At 39.2% G+C, this 16,134-nt stretch overlaps 1 protein-coding gene across 1 annotated transcript; it reads right to left on the bottom strand.

Annotated features, from left to right (window-relative positions):
- Positions 1–892: 892 nt before the first annotated feature.
- LOC127803743 (DEAD-box ATP-dependent RNA helicase 16) lies at positions 893–15,801 on the bottom strand. Its single transcript, XM_052340183.1, has 15 exons — positions 15,537–15,801; positions 15,283–15,441; positions 15,108–15,197; positions 14,889–15,017; positions 14,455–14,555; positions 14,172–14,286; positions 12,938–13,069; positions 12,019–12,084; positions 11,712–11,891; positions 4,716–4,811; positions 4,397–4,534; positions 2,356–2,438; positions 2,174–2,211; positions 1,864–2,078; positions 893–1,366 (listed from the first exon to the last, which is right to left on the bottom strand). The coding sequence occupies exons 1-15, from the start codon at positions 15,717–15,719 to the stop codon at positions 1,280–1,282; spliced, it is 1,812 nt and encodes a 603-aa protein (XP_052196143.1). The 5' UTR covers positions 15,720–15,801; the 3' UTR covers positions 893–1,279.
- Positions 15,802–16,134: the final 333 nt, after the last annotated feature.

Genomic DNA, 16,134 nt, shown 5'->3' on the forward strand with positions numbered 1-16,134 from the left:
TTAGAAACTATAATTTCTTTAATTAAATTTCAACAAACTAGCCTATTGTAAATTATGAAATGATTATTGTGCTCTAAGATCACATTTCCTTTCACTTTTACCTTTATTCATTTTCTTAACTTTATTCTTTTCCCAATTCAAGCTAGTTGCTCAAGAATTATATTCCACCATTATAATTTGTAATCACAAAAGAGGAAAAGAATAAAGAGCCAAATCATATCCCTAGCTAAAACAATCCATTGGCGGATGATTTTACCACATAGATTATTCTACTTTGCCCGAATTAGTTGACATATCGGATGACTAAAAATATTAAATATCAAAAATATCTTCAGCTTGAAAATACCGTACGCACATTTAAATAAAATTCGAGTAAATTTCATTTATGATGAAATCCACCAAAGTGAAGTGGACAGACTTCAACTGTTGAAATCTATCCAGCAGATTTCATCTCCCACTGCATGATAGATAGGCAATTTTCAACATTGTTGAAATCCACTTGATAATTTTTCAATAAATTCGTACGTCAATTTTTTTTAACTTTTTTTAAACATTGTAGCACGACTCTTACCACATTGAAATAATGGTGATTTCACGGAAATAATAATTATAAAAATAATATTAATAATTGCCAAATCAATGTGCTGGTTTAATATTGAGCCTCCATGCAGACAAGCAAGCTTGTACCGGAAATGCTACCGAACCGAACCAATTGAGTTTTGACACTTGACCACGACATAAACAATGGATATACTATATTGCCTAATGCATACTAAAACAGAAAATGCATTTTAATTCGTCTTTTACCCGAAGGATGAAGCAATAACATGCTCCTCCTGCATTCCTTGATTCTGCTCTACACAAATCCATGAACACAGTTGTGCGCCAGATCACAACATAATCACCTCAATATTAAGTCCATTATACAATGAACAGCCGTAAAACTGAATTACCAGGATGGTGCCCATGCAACCACAGGGAAGAACAAATCGATCTTACCCATTCAACAACTTTCAAATTTTCCCAAGACATTACCTACCCACGAGGTTTTGGGCCTACAAGTTTCCTCTAATGCAAAACTACCCTATAGGCATGAAAGAGAACTCCAGCCAAAATTGGGGGGCCCAGGACCCCAAACTACACAACATTCCTACGTTTCTCCTTCACAAGGGAACATGTATTCGCCAGAATCAAACACTGATTCCTATTAGATACTAGTTGCTACAAAATTGAGATTAATTTATTGACGAGAATATCAATGAATAAACAGGACAACATATCATGCAGACTTTTTCCTTTTGTTTCTACTGTTATCATCATTCCCCTTTCCCTCCCTTTTTCCGCCTTTGAATGCTCTTCTCCGTCCCTGCACCAGAAGAGATGAAATTCTAAGCGGTGTCCAACATAATGTTACCTAAAAATTAGCAATTTTATCAATCAAGTGTTGCCAATCATGCAAAGGATACATGCTCATCTTGATAAATTGAAGAGGCTTTACAAAATGTTCAGTTGAAGGTCCAATTCATCAGACAATAATGTTTGGGTATGAGTCATCCTGCCATGCATATGCACCACATATATATATATATGTACATAAATATCCATTTATTCTTCTCTATACAACATATTATATACAGAGAAAGTATCTTTTATTCCATACATAGACATTTTATTATGAAAGAGGAAATGAAATCTTTCAACTAGTTTTAGCTCAGATGGTTTTCTAGCGTACAAGTCCATCAAATACTATCTACTTTTCCCTTCCCCTTTATCTGGGTGAAGAACATGCCTCCTGAAAATATCCCCATGCAACAAAAAGAGATGGAAGCAAAGAGAATAACAAGGAATGACTAGTCACCATACCTCAGAAGAGAAGGCTTTGAGAGGATCTTTACTTTTTCTGAATTTCCCCTTCAATCCCCTGTGATGAGCAGAGATGTCTTTTCCCATGGCAGCCCTAGCAAGTTTAACAATCTTGCTTGCTTCCTGCGTAGTTGGGTCCAAGAGGTACTCGGGAACATCACGTAGGTGAGGAGCGGGATCCTTCTTGCTTAGGATCTTGTCATGTTTCAGAAGATCTGTACAAGGTCAACATGTTAATCATCAGTCTGTACACGTTAATAAAAATATCCATCCAATCAACCATAATATCCAACTGATAAGGCTCCATTACCCAAGTCCCTTGGATTATCCTGAAAATGAGCTTTCAACCTGAACATAATTACAATCAGTCAAACAATACATCAACAAGGGTATAGAAGAGACCATCAGCCAGCCTGACATGCTATATAGAAAACCTGGAATAGTTGGAGACCTTGAATCCGTATAAATGAAAGAGTCAGAAAATTAACTCACTTTTCAGAATTAAGAATTTCATTTCTCAGATCCTGAGCCCGTGATTCTCTCACAGCAATTTTTGTCACACTCCTTGCAACATCCTATGAAGAGCACCAAATCAGTATATGGCAAAAAGGTCCACCAATGCAGAAACTAGATGCACAAGAACAAAGAACCTTAAGGATTACAAATTGGATAAGGGGGCAGTAATCATATCAGGAAAAGAAAATAAATCACTGTCAGATATTACACTGGCCAATGCATCAAATATTGATGCCATTCAGAGATATCAAACTTCATAAAGTCAATGCATGTCATGTCACAAGAGAGGCCACCCCTTGGGAAGTGCCCTTTTGTCATGACCCCAACGATCCCCAAGGATAGATTAGTAAATAGAATAGGAGGAGTTTTCATGCATTATACAATAATTGTAATTTCCTTTTCATATAATTTTATGTTATAAGGCTTTGTCCTTAGCTAATAGGCAGTTAGGCTGTTTGTTGTATTACACATGGGTGCATGTAGGAGGCTGTAGACTATATATAAGCCATAGCTGAGGATGGAGGCATTATGTTTTGATTGATAAATGATATTCTGATTTCCCTCCTCCAAATTCTCCCTCTCGATCTTTCCCTTCCTCACTTTCTGTTCTTCTGATTCTCAGTATTCTTCTTCTAAATTTCCCCCTTCATTCTTCCAATTTCCAATCCAATCCTAGGTTAAACCCTAGGTACACGACACCTTTTCCTTAACCACCACGTAATATCTGCTATGGCACAACATTGTTTAACAATAAACCTACCTAGTTTCATGTACTATCATCTCCCACAATTATTGGTTCAGGTGAGGTAATACAACAATACAAGACCATAAGGAGTCCTTGCTGCATGTTTCATCAGCAAGGGACACGTGGAAACCAGTTTGATCCAGGAAAATCTTAAAAAATATTTGACCAGCAGCAATACAATTTTGCCAACCAAGTCTTTGATGTGCTAGAAAACATATACAACTTCACAGCATTACAAACTGGGGGCAGGAGGAGTTGCTTCTGTTCTCTCTAAATTTTGGTGTGTGCCAAGTCACATCCATGTGGTAATGTAGGAACACTGGATAGTGGCTACTAAAAAAGGAGATGTGTATGTGCATAGAATTTGCTCTGCCTTTTTGATACAGATAGAAAGCAGGAGATCCAAGCCCATTTTAGCTCACAGATTAAAGCATATATGGAGCTAATTGTTCCTTTGGCTCTTAGGAAAAGATGTACAAAATGGAGGGGGGAATTCTGGAAGACTGTTTTTGACACCTTTGTTGTTTTTGAAAGTGCTTTTGATTGTCTTCCTGGGACAGTGGTCCCAGTGCAACCTTGCATTTTGCTCCTTGCATGCTAGGGCTGTAATACATGTTTATAACTGCATATGCAGTTTTGATGAATTCAGCACGTATATTTATAAATGTAAAATGATATGACAATCTTGTGGATTTGCATCCTCAAAAATAGTAGGAAAAAGAAATTATCAAAAGCCAGTCCCTAAAATTTGAGGGCTCTGGAGTGACATTATCTCACACCAAACCTTCTCATAATTTTTACCAGGCAATATCCCTTAGAAACAAAAATCTCATAACATTTGCAAATGAACTTTCATAACTCCAATCAATTGTTAAAGAAAGCAAGCACTTAACACAAAATGCACATTAAAGTATATGCAACTTATAATTGGATGGTACAGCTACATGCCAATACCAGCTTAATATATCCAGCAGGCATCAACCACACATGCCTAACCCATTCATTACCTCTACACACAGAAAGAGAAAGCTAGTCCCAACTAGTGTATCCTTGTTGACTAAGTATGAAAACAGCCTGCAAATATCTTGTTTTTTCAATGCACCACCCAGTGCACACACTTATTCTTTCATTTTTATTTTTCTCAAGTACTTAATTTGGTCTACAATGCAGCAACAAGAAGTTTACTTCATTCATTATAGTTGCACTTGTGTGCATGAGCACACCGTTTATGTCAATAAACTCAAAGAAAATTCGAATTTGTGAAATTTTTACCTCAGCTCTATATCGCAAAGACTCCACTGCATTTTTAGTAAGCAAAGGAAATGGTGCAATAAAATTTGAGTCCTTTTCTTCATCTTCTCCTAAAACAGATTTAATTTCTTCAAATATTTCCATCTCATCTGAAGAAACCTGTTGACAGTACAAGAACAAAATGCTAATCAGCCAGGAAAAAAAAAAACAAAAACAAAACATATTTAAAATAAAGAATATTGTTTAGCACAGCATCTAATAAAGAAGGCAAAAAACCAACGTTTGCTTCATAGGAGCCCACAAAAAAGAAAATACTATTAATTAGGTTTCATAAACTCACTAGGGAGACAGATGCACCAGTATTATAGGCTCTTCCAGTACGTCCAATTCGGTGAACATATCCAGCAGCATTTTGAGGCATATCAAAATTTATAACCTGATGAAAGCAGTGGAAGTACATTCAAATGAAACAGTTGAAGATAAAAATTTCTTCGTCAAACAAATAAGAGGCTAACCACAAAAGGAAACAACCAGGAGGAAATTCAGAACTAACATTAGGTTAAATGATTTACCAAGAACCTTAGGAAATAACTGTGGATATCATTAACTTTTCAATGACAAATCGGAACTAATATACGTATCATTAAGTCTATGTAATGCACCTAGGGTTGTCCTAGGGTTTAGAAAGGAAATGAGAAGAATCAGTGAGAGAGAGAGAGCAGAAATGGAACGAGAACCAGAACTGACGAGAGAGAGAACCAGTGTTCTAAAACGTGCTAGGCGTTAGTCGGACGCTAGACTAGGGCCTAGCGCCTAAGTTGCCTAGGTAGAGCCTAGAAAAATTATTTAAATAAATTTATATTATCCCAAATGCACATACTGTTGGAAATAAAATATTTCAAAAGGCATATTTTATGTCTAATTATTTACACGTGGCCAAAGAAGAGACTTCAAAGCTTTTTCAAAGCTTATCCAATATCCCAGATTTAATGTTTGCTTGGGGTCCGAATGTGAGAGAGAGAGAAAGAGCTAGAGACATTGAAGGAAGAGCAATGAGCAGCACGTGAGAGCCCAAATTTTCTCCTCCTTCCAGCCTTCATCTGTTGGTCCAGCAAAATTGTTCTACATATATATATATATATATATTAATAGAAGGTGCGAAGCGAAAGAGGTTGCTTCCGAAGCACATTCCCATGCCTTATCCACGTTTGTTCGGATTAGACCGAGTCCTCCTCGTGCCGTTGAAGAATTCGTCACTTGCAGCAGCAGCATCTACTACTTTTGAGTGAAGAAGCTGGGTTTTCTCCTCTAAAATTGGGCGACCTAGGTGGCTAGGCGCTGATTGGGCCCGATTAATCGAGCACGACGCCTAGGATGCCGATTTGCATGTATTCGCAGCGGGCAGGGGCCACCTAACGCCTCGGCGGTCGCCTAGGCCGCGTTTTGGAACATTGGAGAGAACAAAGAGAATTGAGGGAGAACAAAGTAGATTGAGAGAAAGAGAAATGTAGAGAGAGATGACTAAAATTCAGATGATCATTCCACAATGACATTCTCTAACTACTCTAGCCTATTTATAGGTTGTTCTATCTTCCAGTTAACAGTTAACTGAAAGGTACAACATGAATCAACAATCTAAGGTACAATACAGTCGATGCATTATACTACAACTACTATTACATTTACTACTATACCCTTGGGGTCCTGACAGTCTAATCCAAAAGGTAACATCCTTCAGATATATAACTTAGAATTAGAAATATTTTGTCACGACCCTAGGGGAGGAATATGTAATATTGTAAAAGGTAAGGTTAATGGGGAATTAAAAGAACTACCAGCAAGCTGTAAACGGGTAATCCGTTGGGTAGTTGGAGTGGTTGAGCTAGCTAGAGGCCTTATAAAGCAAGGACCTACGACATTAGAGGGTATCTTGGAAGTTAATAACAAATTCCCTCTCTTTCTTGATTCCATCTTCTCTCTCCTATCTGTTATTCTCTTCTTTCTATCATTCTTACGTCTGAATTCTACCGATTTTGCAAACCCTATTCTCAGGGCTTGACAAAGTGGTATCAGAACCGTCGGTCTGGCGGTGGGATAGTAGCGACAGTAGCGAAAGAAACAAGTGCAGCCCAGTGCAGGCGAAGATCGCGAAGCAATGGTGGAAGGAACGCGGCAGAGACAATTAGAGGTCAGATTGGAAACTATGGAATTTGGTGGAAATAACACCCAGGATGTACTGCGTCAAACGAGGGAAGAATTGGTGGAATGGAAGGAGCTCATGCAAGCGACCATCGAAAAAACAAGAAACGGTAGAAAGATGCCAAGAATCAGTTCAAAAGTGTCAAGAAATAGTGGAACAACAAGGGTAGAGGATCAAGACATGTTAAATATGCCGGCCTCTCTGCCCCAGTTCCGGCTATCGTTGGAATTTCCACCGAGGCTAACATTAGCACCAATATTGTAGCATCACGACAATCGTTTGGGCACAAAAGTAGCCATGGAAGAGGCGGAGCAACAATTACTTCGAGAGAACGCGGGAAGAAACGGCAATGGCCAACCGATGTCACATGGCCATGCACCTACTCCCAGATTGGAAATACCACTATTTGAGGGAAAGAGTCCAAGATGGTGGTTAAGGCGGTGCGAACGATTCTTCCAGCTCTACCAGACAATGGAAGATCAGAAAGTAACTTTAGCGGCAACATACTTGAACAAAGTAGCAGATTCTTGGTACCAAGGGTGGGTCCAAGACGGAGGGATGCAAGGGGGTGGAGAGCTTTCGTGAATGGCCTATGCAAACGTTTCGAAGAAAAGAAGATGACGAACGTGATTGAAGAATTTAGTAAATTGAAGCAAGAAGGTACTGTAATGGAGTACCTTGCCCGTTTTGAAGAACTAAGATCCTTGGTATGTACTATACAACCTAGGCTTACTGATCAGTATGTAGTATCAATTTTCGTGAGTGGCTTAAAGGAGGAACTACGGCCCATGGTAAAGATGATGACTCCAACAACAGTGAGTCAAGCGGCAGAAATGGCCAGGCTTCAAGAAATGGCTCTAGAGGCCATTTTCAAGAAACATAAAGTTCCTTATAAGCCAAGTATATTGGCCAGACAGTATGGGGGAGGAAGTTCTAGACCTTTGATAACATGGCCTAATCAGGCAACGGCCAAACCAGCAATAAACAATAATGGAGGGAAGGGCAACTTGATGGAACAAAGGAGACAGTTGGGGCTGTGCTTCAAATGTGGCGACAAATATGGGCCGGGTCATTAGTGCAAAAGACAATTGATGAAGATAGAAGGCATAAGCGAGAAGGAAGAAAGGGAAGAAGAAGCAGAACAAGACGGGGTAGAGGAAGAAGCATTGCAAGAGGATGAGGAAGAAGTGCAGAGAGAGGAAGGAGGAGAGATTTCCTTTCATGCATTAAAAGGCAGCCCAATGGAACAGATAATCAAAGTTAAGGGCTAGGTGGGAAAAAAGAAGCTGATGGTGCTGATTGACAGTGGAAGCACCCATACCTTCCTTAGCAAATCAACTGCTACGAACCTAAAATGGCCTTTGACAGCCACGACTCCTTTGTCGATTACTGTAGCTAATGGCAGTCGAATGTTCAATCACTACAAAGGTGTGGGATTCACATGGATTATGCAAGGACAAGAATTTGTGGCAGATCTCAGGATTTTGGAATTAGGTGGGTGTGACATTGTTCTTGGCGTAGACTAGATGAGGACAGTGAGTCCCCTTACACTTGACTTCAATAAATTGGAAGTCACGGTGGAAATTGAAGGGAAGAAGTTAACCCTAATGGGCAGCCTAGAGCAAGGAGAATGCAAGCTTATTGATGGAAAAAAATTGCAGAAGATTATGGGAAAGAAATGGGGGCAAATCGCACAGCTCTATTCCATAAGAGCTGTAAAAGTGGAAGAGGAAAATCAATGCCAAGAAGGATCACCACCAACAGACTTGCTGGAAATGCAGATCGGAAAAAAAGGTACAAAATTCGGATAGCTTGCTTTCAATTTCGGTAGAGTTTTAAGGATCTCTTTGCGAAACCCAATTCCTTACCTCCCCAAAGACCCTTAGACCATGCAATCCACCTCAAACCTAATTCTGCCCCTATTAACATTCGGCCATATAGGTATCCACCCATCCAGAAAATAGAAATTGAGAAACAAGTACAAAACATGTTAGACTCGGCCATTATCTAGCCAAGCGAAAGCTCCTATGCTTCTCCAGTTCTCCTTGTCAAAAAAAAAGATGGAACTTGGAAGTTTTGCATAGACTATAGACAACTCAATTCTAATACCATCAAGAACAAGTTTCCCATACCTTTGATTGATGATCTACTGGACGAATTGTGTGGTGCAAAAATATTCTCTAAACTGGACCTTAGGTCTGGTTACCACCAAATTAGAATGGCACCATCCGATATACCTAAAACAGCTTTTAGAACTCACCAAGGCCTTTACGAATTCACTGTTATGTCATTTGGTTTAACCAACGCCCCAGCCACCTTCCAAGCATTGATGAATCAGATTTTTCTACCGCATTTGAGAAAATTCATCCTAGTTTTCTTTGACGACATTTTAATCTATAGCTAAGACCTTAACCAGCACCTATCACACCTTCGAACTGCATTTGAGATCCTCAAATCACATCAATTGTTTGTTAAGCTTTCCAAATGTACTTTTGTTGCTAAAGAAGTCGAGTATTTGGGCCATATTATTTGTGGTGAAGGGCTGAGAACAGATCCTAAGAAAGTGGAAGCTATGTGCGAGTGGCCTAGGCCTAAAACAGTAAAGGAGTTGAGACGATTTTTGGGTTTGACAGGGTATTATAGGAAATTTGTGCAGCATTACGAAATGATCAGCAAACCCCTCACGGAGCTGCTCAAGAAGGATGGCTTCCAGTGGAATCCGAAGGCTGAAGCAGCCTTCATTGCCCTTAAGAAGGCCATGTCTATAGCCCCGGTCCTGTCCTTGCCAAATTTTTCCAAGTCTTTTACAGTGGAGATTGATGCCTGTGACTCGGGAATTGGGGCTGTCTTGGTACAGCAAGGGCGACCACTGGCTTTTATAAGCCAAGCCCTTTCCCAAAAGCACTTAGGCTTAAGTGTGTATGACAAGGAACTTTTGGCGGTGTTGAAAGCCATTGATAAGTGGCGCCACTACTTAGAAGGCAGTCCGTTTATGCTCAAAACGGACCATGAAAGCTTACAGTTTTTAGCACAACAAAAGCTGCACATGCATCTCTAGCGGAAGGGAGTTGCAAAACTCATGGGCTTGGACTTTACTATTCAATACAGAAGGGGTAAGGAGAATATAGTGGCCGATGCCCTTTCTAGAAGAGATGAGAATGCAATTTACAAGTCTATCGTAGCTATAGTGCCGGAATGGATGACAGAGTTGGCAGAAAGTTATGAAAAAACAGACTGACTCAAGGAAATAATGGCACAACTGGTAGTTAATCCGACTGCAATTCCTAATTATACCTTGGCGAATGGCTTGATAAGGTACAAAGGACGATTGGTGGTAGGAGACGACATTACCCTAAAAGAAAAGATTCTGATAGCCCTACATTGCTCTCCAATTGGTAGTCATTCAGGAATTCGTGCCACTTACCAAAAAGTAAAGCAACTTTTCTTTTGGCCGAAACAAAAAACTGAAGTAGTGAAATTTGTGATGACTTGTACAGTATGCCAGCAATGTAAACATGAACAAGTACCCTATCCCGGTCTACTACAACCTCTGGCCATACCACAACAAACATGAGACAGCATTTTGATGGATTTTATAGAAGGACTCCCTAAATCAGAAGGCAAGGATGTTGTTATGGTGATAGTAGATCGATTCACTAAGTTTGGGCACTTCCTCAGCTTATCACATCCCTTTACAGCTAAGGACGTGGCCCAGGACATTCTTGGACAGGGTGGCCAGCTTCCATGGGATCCCTAAAACCATTATATCGGATAGAGATAAGGTTTTTACTAGTACATTTTGGTATGAGTTATTCAAGAAGCTGGGAGTGGGATTATGTATGTCAACAGCCTACCATCCTCAAACGAACGAGTTAACCAATGTTTGGAGGCGTATCTGAGGTGTATGTGTTTCAGCCATCCCAAGAGCTGGAATAAGTGGCTACCTTAGCACAACAGTGGTATAATTGCACTTATCACAGTGCCATCAAAAGAAGTTCCTTCAAAGCTATGTTCGGATATCAACCTCCATTACTACATGCCCTGTCAGGAGCGCAACCTACCATGGCTAATGTAGAGCAGTACTTTTAACAGAGACAGCAACTGTTGGGGGTCCTTAAAAAGAGAACTAGCTACTGCCCGCAATAGAATGAAACAAGCAGCAGACAAGCGACGCAGTGAGAAGAATTTTGAGGTTGGAGACCGGGTATACCTCAAGGTAAGGAGGTTTTTGCAACAACCCTATACATCCCTACCAGTCTCTAAACTGAGTCCAAAATATTTTGGACCATATCTAGTTGAGGCTAAGGTAGGTCCAGTGGCATATAGATTACAGCTACGGGAAGGAGTGAATCAGCATCCTGTATTTCATGTATCCTTGCTAAAAAAGGAAAGATGAGAAGTTGTGGCAGGACAGGACCTACCATCTGCTGCAGAAGAAGAAGAAGAATAGATAATCGAACCTCGAGCAGTGCTGGAAAAAAGGGTACAATACCAAGGGCAGCTACCCTTAGTTCAAGTGAGGGTGCAGTGGTCTCATTTACCAGCAAGCAACACCACATGGGAATATCTTCCTAATCTACTGAAGCAGTTCCCTAGAGCTGTAGGCCTTCTTTAGCATTCTTGGGACAAGAATGGTTTGGAGGGGTAGGGATTGTCACGACCCTAGGAGAGGAATATGTAATATTGAAAAAAGTAGGGTTAATGGGGAATTAAAAGAACTACCAGGAAACTGTAAACAGGTAATCCGTTGGGTAGTTGGAGTGGTTGAGCTAGCTAGAGGTCTTATAAAGCAAGGACTTACGGCATTAGAGGGTATCTTGGAAGTTAATAACAAATTCCCTCTCTTTCTTGATTCTATCTTCTCTCTCCTATCTGTTATTCTCTTCTTTCTATCATTCTTACGTCTGAATTCTACCGATTTTGCAAGCCCTATTCTCAAGGCTTGACATATTTTTGACAGAATCAGAATCCAACAATTACATAAGAATCTGCCTCGGTGACCAACCTTTAGATATTGAGGTTTAATTAGAAATGGAGTTTGCAATTACATACTTCCACCAGGTTATCTAAGCAAAGCCAGGAAAAGTAATCTGACACAACTGAAACGGAAAATAGTAATCCCACTCATATTCATACCGTGTGCACATTCTTGAAATCAATTCCTCTCACCACACCAAACTCAGAGTCCAATTTCTGCTTGGCACGCTTCTTAGATCTTTTTCTCTCAACATGGCTCTCATCTTCAGCTTGTTCCTTCCCTTTTTCTTGGCTGTTATCAGTTGCTATCAAATAGTCAAAAAGTCCAGCATTGAATTCCTAGTAGTATAGGTAACAAGAAAGAATTAGAGCAAAACCTGAATTTGATTTGTAAAGCGAACAGTTCATACTGTTATTCTTATGAAGATTCAGAACAAAAAGAAGTTACTACACTTAAATAGCATACCTCAAGGATATGTAGACGTGAATTCTGTGGTAACTCAGCATTTAAAACAGCAGATTTTATTCCAAACTGCAGCAATAATTCAAAACTCATAATATGCCATAAAAAGGAAGAAACCGTCAAATTTTTCATCGAAATTAATGAACAATATTAATAATTTCAAAGTTCAGCCCTCCAATAATACAAGATACAAAATAGATATCTGACACTTGAGGTGAAGAATTACATCCTTTAGAAACAAATCTAACAGATAACTTGCCATAATTAAGTACTTGTTCAGTTGCCCTGAGATATCCAAACATAAAGCTAGATGGTAAAGATGTTGGGTACTAACATAGCTTAATATGAACTCTTTATGTAATTTTAGCTGTGTCCTCATGTTCTTGGTCATAAAAATTGAATCTGACACATAGATGCCCACACCTGACTGCAATTGTAGTCTTTGGTATTGATAGATTTACTAAAATAATTCTTCCAAGACAGGGAAGCTAAATTAATATTAGAAGCGAAGGAGGCAATGTAACAACTGGAACACCAGGTTCAACTTCTAGTTCACAGCCAATTGATTCAAGAAGTTAATTCAAATGGCACTAATGAGAAATATGATGAGAACAATATAAGAGGCCCTTTTGTTCTCTTTTAGCATGAAATTTTTCTTGACAGTATTCTCTAGAAATTTAGTTGCAGTTATTATACTCTTATTTTTTCTAAGATTTGCACTTTCTTTCACTTGAGTGTGCACTTGTACTTCGCGGTTAAGCTCTGGAAGCCCTTTGCATTTGGGTGCACTTAGAGCTTTTAAAAACACCATTGCTACCAAGGTTCACCCGCCTTAACGCCCACAATAAAGAATAAAATTTAAAAAATATATATAATCTGAATCCAAGTAGATAATGGAGATTATAAAATTAAGTCATAGTACCTGTTCCAAGAAGAGTTTCATTCTGAAACTCATATCAATTGTGTTAGTAAATATCAGCACTCTTTTCTGGACCAGCTCCAACTTCAAGAGGGCAAGGATGTAGACAAGCTTATCTTGAGAACTGCATGAAATCTAAACAAGCAATAGTAAGGCAAGAAAGATTAACGCAGCAGCCAACTATAACTTAAGTATTACTGATGAAAAGAAAATAAATGACAAAACAGATTAAATAACCTGCCTAACAGGCCCTTGAAACAAGAGAAACTCATTGAACAAAATCAACGAAGTATAATTGGCTACTGGCCAAGCTACTTGTACTACCAGTTTTCATCTTTCTGGTACATGATCATGTGATCATTCATTCCATGCAGAAGATAGTCATAAGATACTGAAACCTTGTTACATTTATGGAGACTCCAGGTTAGTAACATGATTGTTGAACTTTATATTAGTGTTGTGGAGACTTAATAAACTTGAGACATTTGTGGATGTGCAGAGCATCTGCTCTGGTCAAGGGATGAAACTTGCTTTATTATTTCTTTCCCAATTCCATCCACATCCTAATCCACCTGGACTGCCATTAGTGGATGAATGAGAGGCTTTGCATCACAGTGATCAGGTTCTTGCATACCTTATGCCAGAGAGGAAATAAATATGATAACTTGTGTTATGATAAAAAGTACACATATGATAACTAGTTTAGTTCTAGGCACAAATATTTTTCAATAAATAAAAACATACTAATATGCAATAGTATTGATTATGAGAAAAATATTATGAAAAAACAACCAAAATTATGCAAGTAAATTAGATCCCGCCCCACCAAATTTTGTATTTTGGCAGAACGCCAATACTTCTTTGAGCAGTAAAATGGGATAGGTTATTCAAAAAAGTCAGTAACCTTATCCAGATATGCACCAAACAAATTTTTCTAAAGGCAAGATCATGGACCAGACACTGATAGAAGACGTCTAACATGGCCTTCTAACAATTTAGAGAAAGCAGTTTGGCAGAAAAATATAATAGTGTAAATGATCCCAAAGAGCACATTCTACTGTTACATGCTAGTCATCCAATAGACAAATATAGGAAATAGAAGATCAGCCCTCATTTATGCAAGTTAAAAACAAGACAAAAGTTTCCATCACATAACAAATCCAGAAATTTCATCAAGTGCCACAACTACACAAAATATACTTGTAACATGCCCAATGCTTCATAATTTGGTTCTTACCCAAAACTGCTGAACATTTTTAGGAACTATTTCATCTTTAGAATCTCCCACTTCTGGCAATGTTAAGATATAGGGATTGTGCAGGATAAGCTTTTTGAGTTTCTCAACATCAGCACTGCAAAATATCAAGAAACCAACACAATGAATATGGCCAACCTCTTAAAGCTACTTAACCACTGGTATTCATCAAGAAATGTGAAAGATGGAGAAAATAACACTACATTTACCCACAAGAACTAAGACACAAAAAAGAAGACGAAAGAGGAGAGGACAGAAAAGGAACCTTGAGGTAGCAGACATGAGAAGACATTGACAACGCCTAGGAATATGAGCCGTAAGAGCTCTGAGGTCATCTTCATACCCATATGATAGAAGGAGGTCTGCCTGAAGACAAACATGATTCATCAATCTCTTAACAAAAGAATGAGCACACAAATCAAGTAATCATGCCTGGAAATTTCAAATGCTAGGAAGATAATTATACAGACTTTATATTATCATAGCAATTCAGAATTATCATGATTAACATTTTCAACTAGTGTTTGCACCACCGCAGATAAATAAATATACTGTAGTTTTCAGTCATAAGTTTAAAATTTATATTAAAGCTTAGATATAACCAGTTATTTTCACTGCAGGCCATTAACGAAGAATTCGCTTCCTTAAGAACAAGAACACAATTCTATATGTTTAATATTATAAAATCTCAAATCCTACCTCATCGAGAACAAGCATTGAAAGCGAATCTTGAACAGATGTAGGATGGAGTACGCCTTTCGAAAAGCATGTTTGTATGCAAGCTGGTGTAGAAACCAGAATATCAGGAGGTCCAGCCAAAGCAGTTCTCTGGGTCCAAAATTTCAAACCACGCAATGGATTAACAAAGTGATCCATATCCATGACACAAGTTCAAATAAGAGGGATGGCTGTACCAACCAAGTCAGAACCGGACATGGTGCTAGTCAGCTGTACTACTTTCAATTGCACTCTACATAACTCGATCAGCGACACAACCTCCGCATAAACCTGTTGGCACACAGATATAAAATATACACAAATTGCGAAGGCTAACAAACAGTAGGAAACCAAATTAAGTATGGACTAAGCGCACCTGTTGACATAATTCTCGCGTGGGGACGAGAATGATGGCAGTGGGAGCAAGCTTCATGCTCAAACCAGAATCAGAGAACAACTTCTGAAGCAACGGAAGGGCGTAAGCGTATGTCTTCCCGGAACCGGTCTTCGCCCGGGCAACCACATCCTTGCCTTCCTGCAGGCACGTAAAGAGAAGAGTGGGATGGAATTTTTTTAATTCCTCTCTTTCTGCAAGCACGTAAAGAGAAGAGTCGCAAATTCAAAACTCACAAGGATTAGAGGAATAGCGACGCGCTGGATAGGAGTGGGAACGTGAATGGATTTCTTGGTTAGGGCACGAATCAAACGAGGATCCAGACCAAGGTCTTCGAAGGTCTGGTCTTCTTTCAGTTCTTCATCATCCTTTGGCTGAGCTGCGTTCTCGTGAGGAGGCTTCTCCGATGCTTTCGCCATGGGAGGACTGCAAGAAGAGGGAGTGAGGAGAGAATGGCGGGGAGAGCGGTAGTTTTAGGGCTACAGAGAGTGAGAGAGAGAGAGAGAGCCGACGATAAGAAGAGAGGGAATGAGTTTGGGTTGGGCTAAATTAAAGAGCCCCAAAAGGACTCGGGCCGAATGTGAGCCTATTTGAAAACGGGCTGAGACTTGAGCGGCCCATTAATGCTCCCCCACACCACATTTTTCTGTTTGGGCGCTTTTCTGGTATTTAATTCAATAGAATAAAATCCAAAACCAGGCATTCTTCCAATATAAAACTCTGATTAAAAATTTCAAATCCAATCTATCTCTCGCCTCATGGAACCAACAATCAATTTAACTTGGCCAGGAAAAGCAAGAAAAGAAATAAAGCAGAAGAAAATCGTAACGGCTA

The sequence above is a fragment of the Diospyros lotus genome, chromosome 6 (genome assembly GCF_014633365.1).
Source record: "Diospyros lotus cultivar Yz01 chromosome 6, ASM1463336v1, whole genome shotgun sequence".
Classification (NCBI taxonomy): Eukaryota; Viridiplantae; Streptophyta; class Magnoliopsida; order Ericales; family Ebenaceae; genus Diospyros; species Diospyros lotus.

What these genes read in the sequence shown, in the direction of transcription:
- LOC127803743 (XM_052340183.1), bottom strand. Translation starts at nt 15,719, where the DNA reads ATGGCGAAAGCATCGGAGAAGCCTCCTCACGAGAACGCAGCTCAGCCA. An exon ending in CACGTCTACATATCCTTGAG is followed by an intron (nt 11,892 to 12,018) that starts GTATGCTATTTA and finishes CTATACTACTAG; the next exon opens with GAATTCAATGCTGGACTTTT. An exon ending in ATTTCAAGAATGTGCACACG is followed by an intron (nt 4,812 to 11,711) that starts GTATGAATATGA and finishes TGCTTTCATCAG; the next exon opens with GTTATAAATTTTGATATGCC.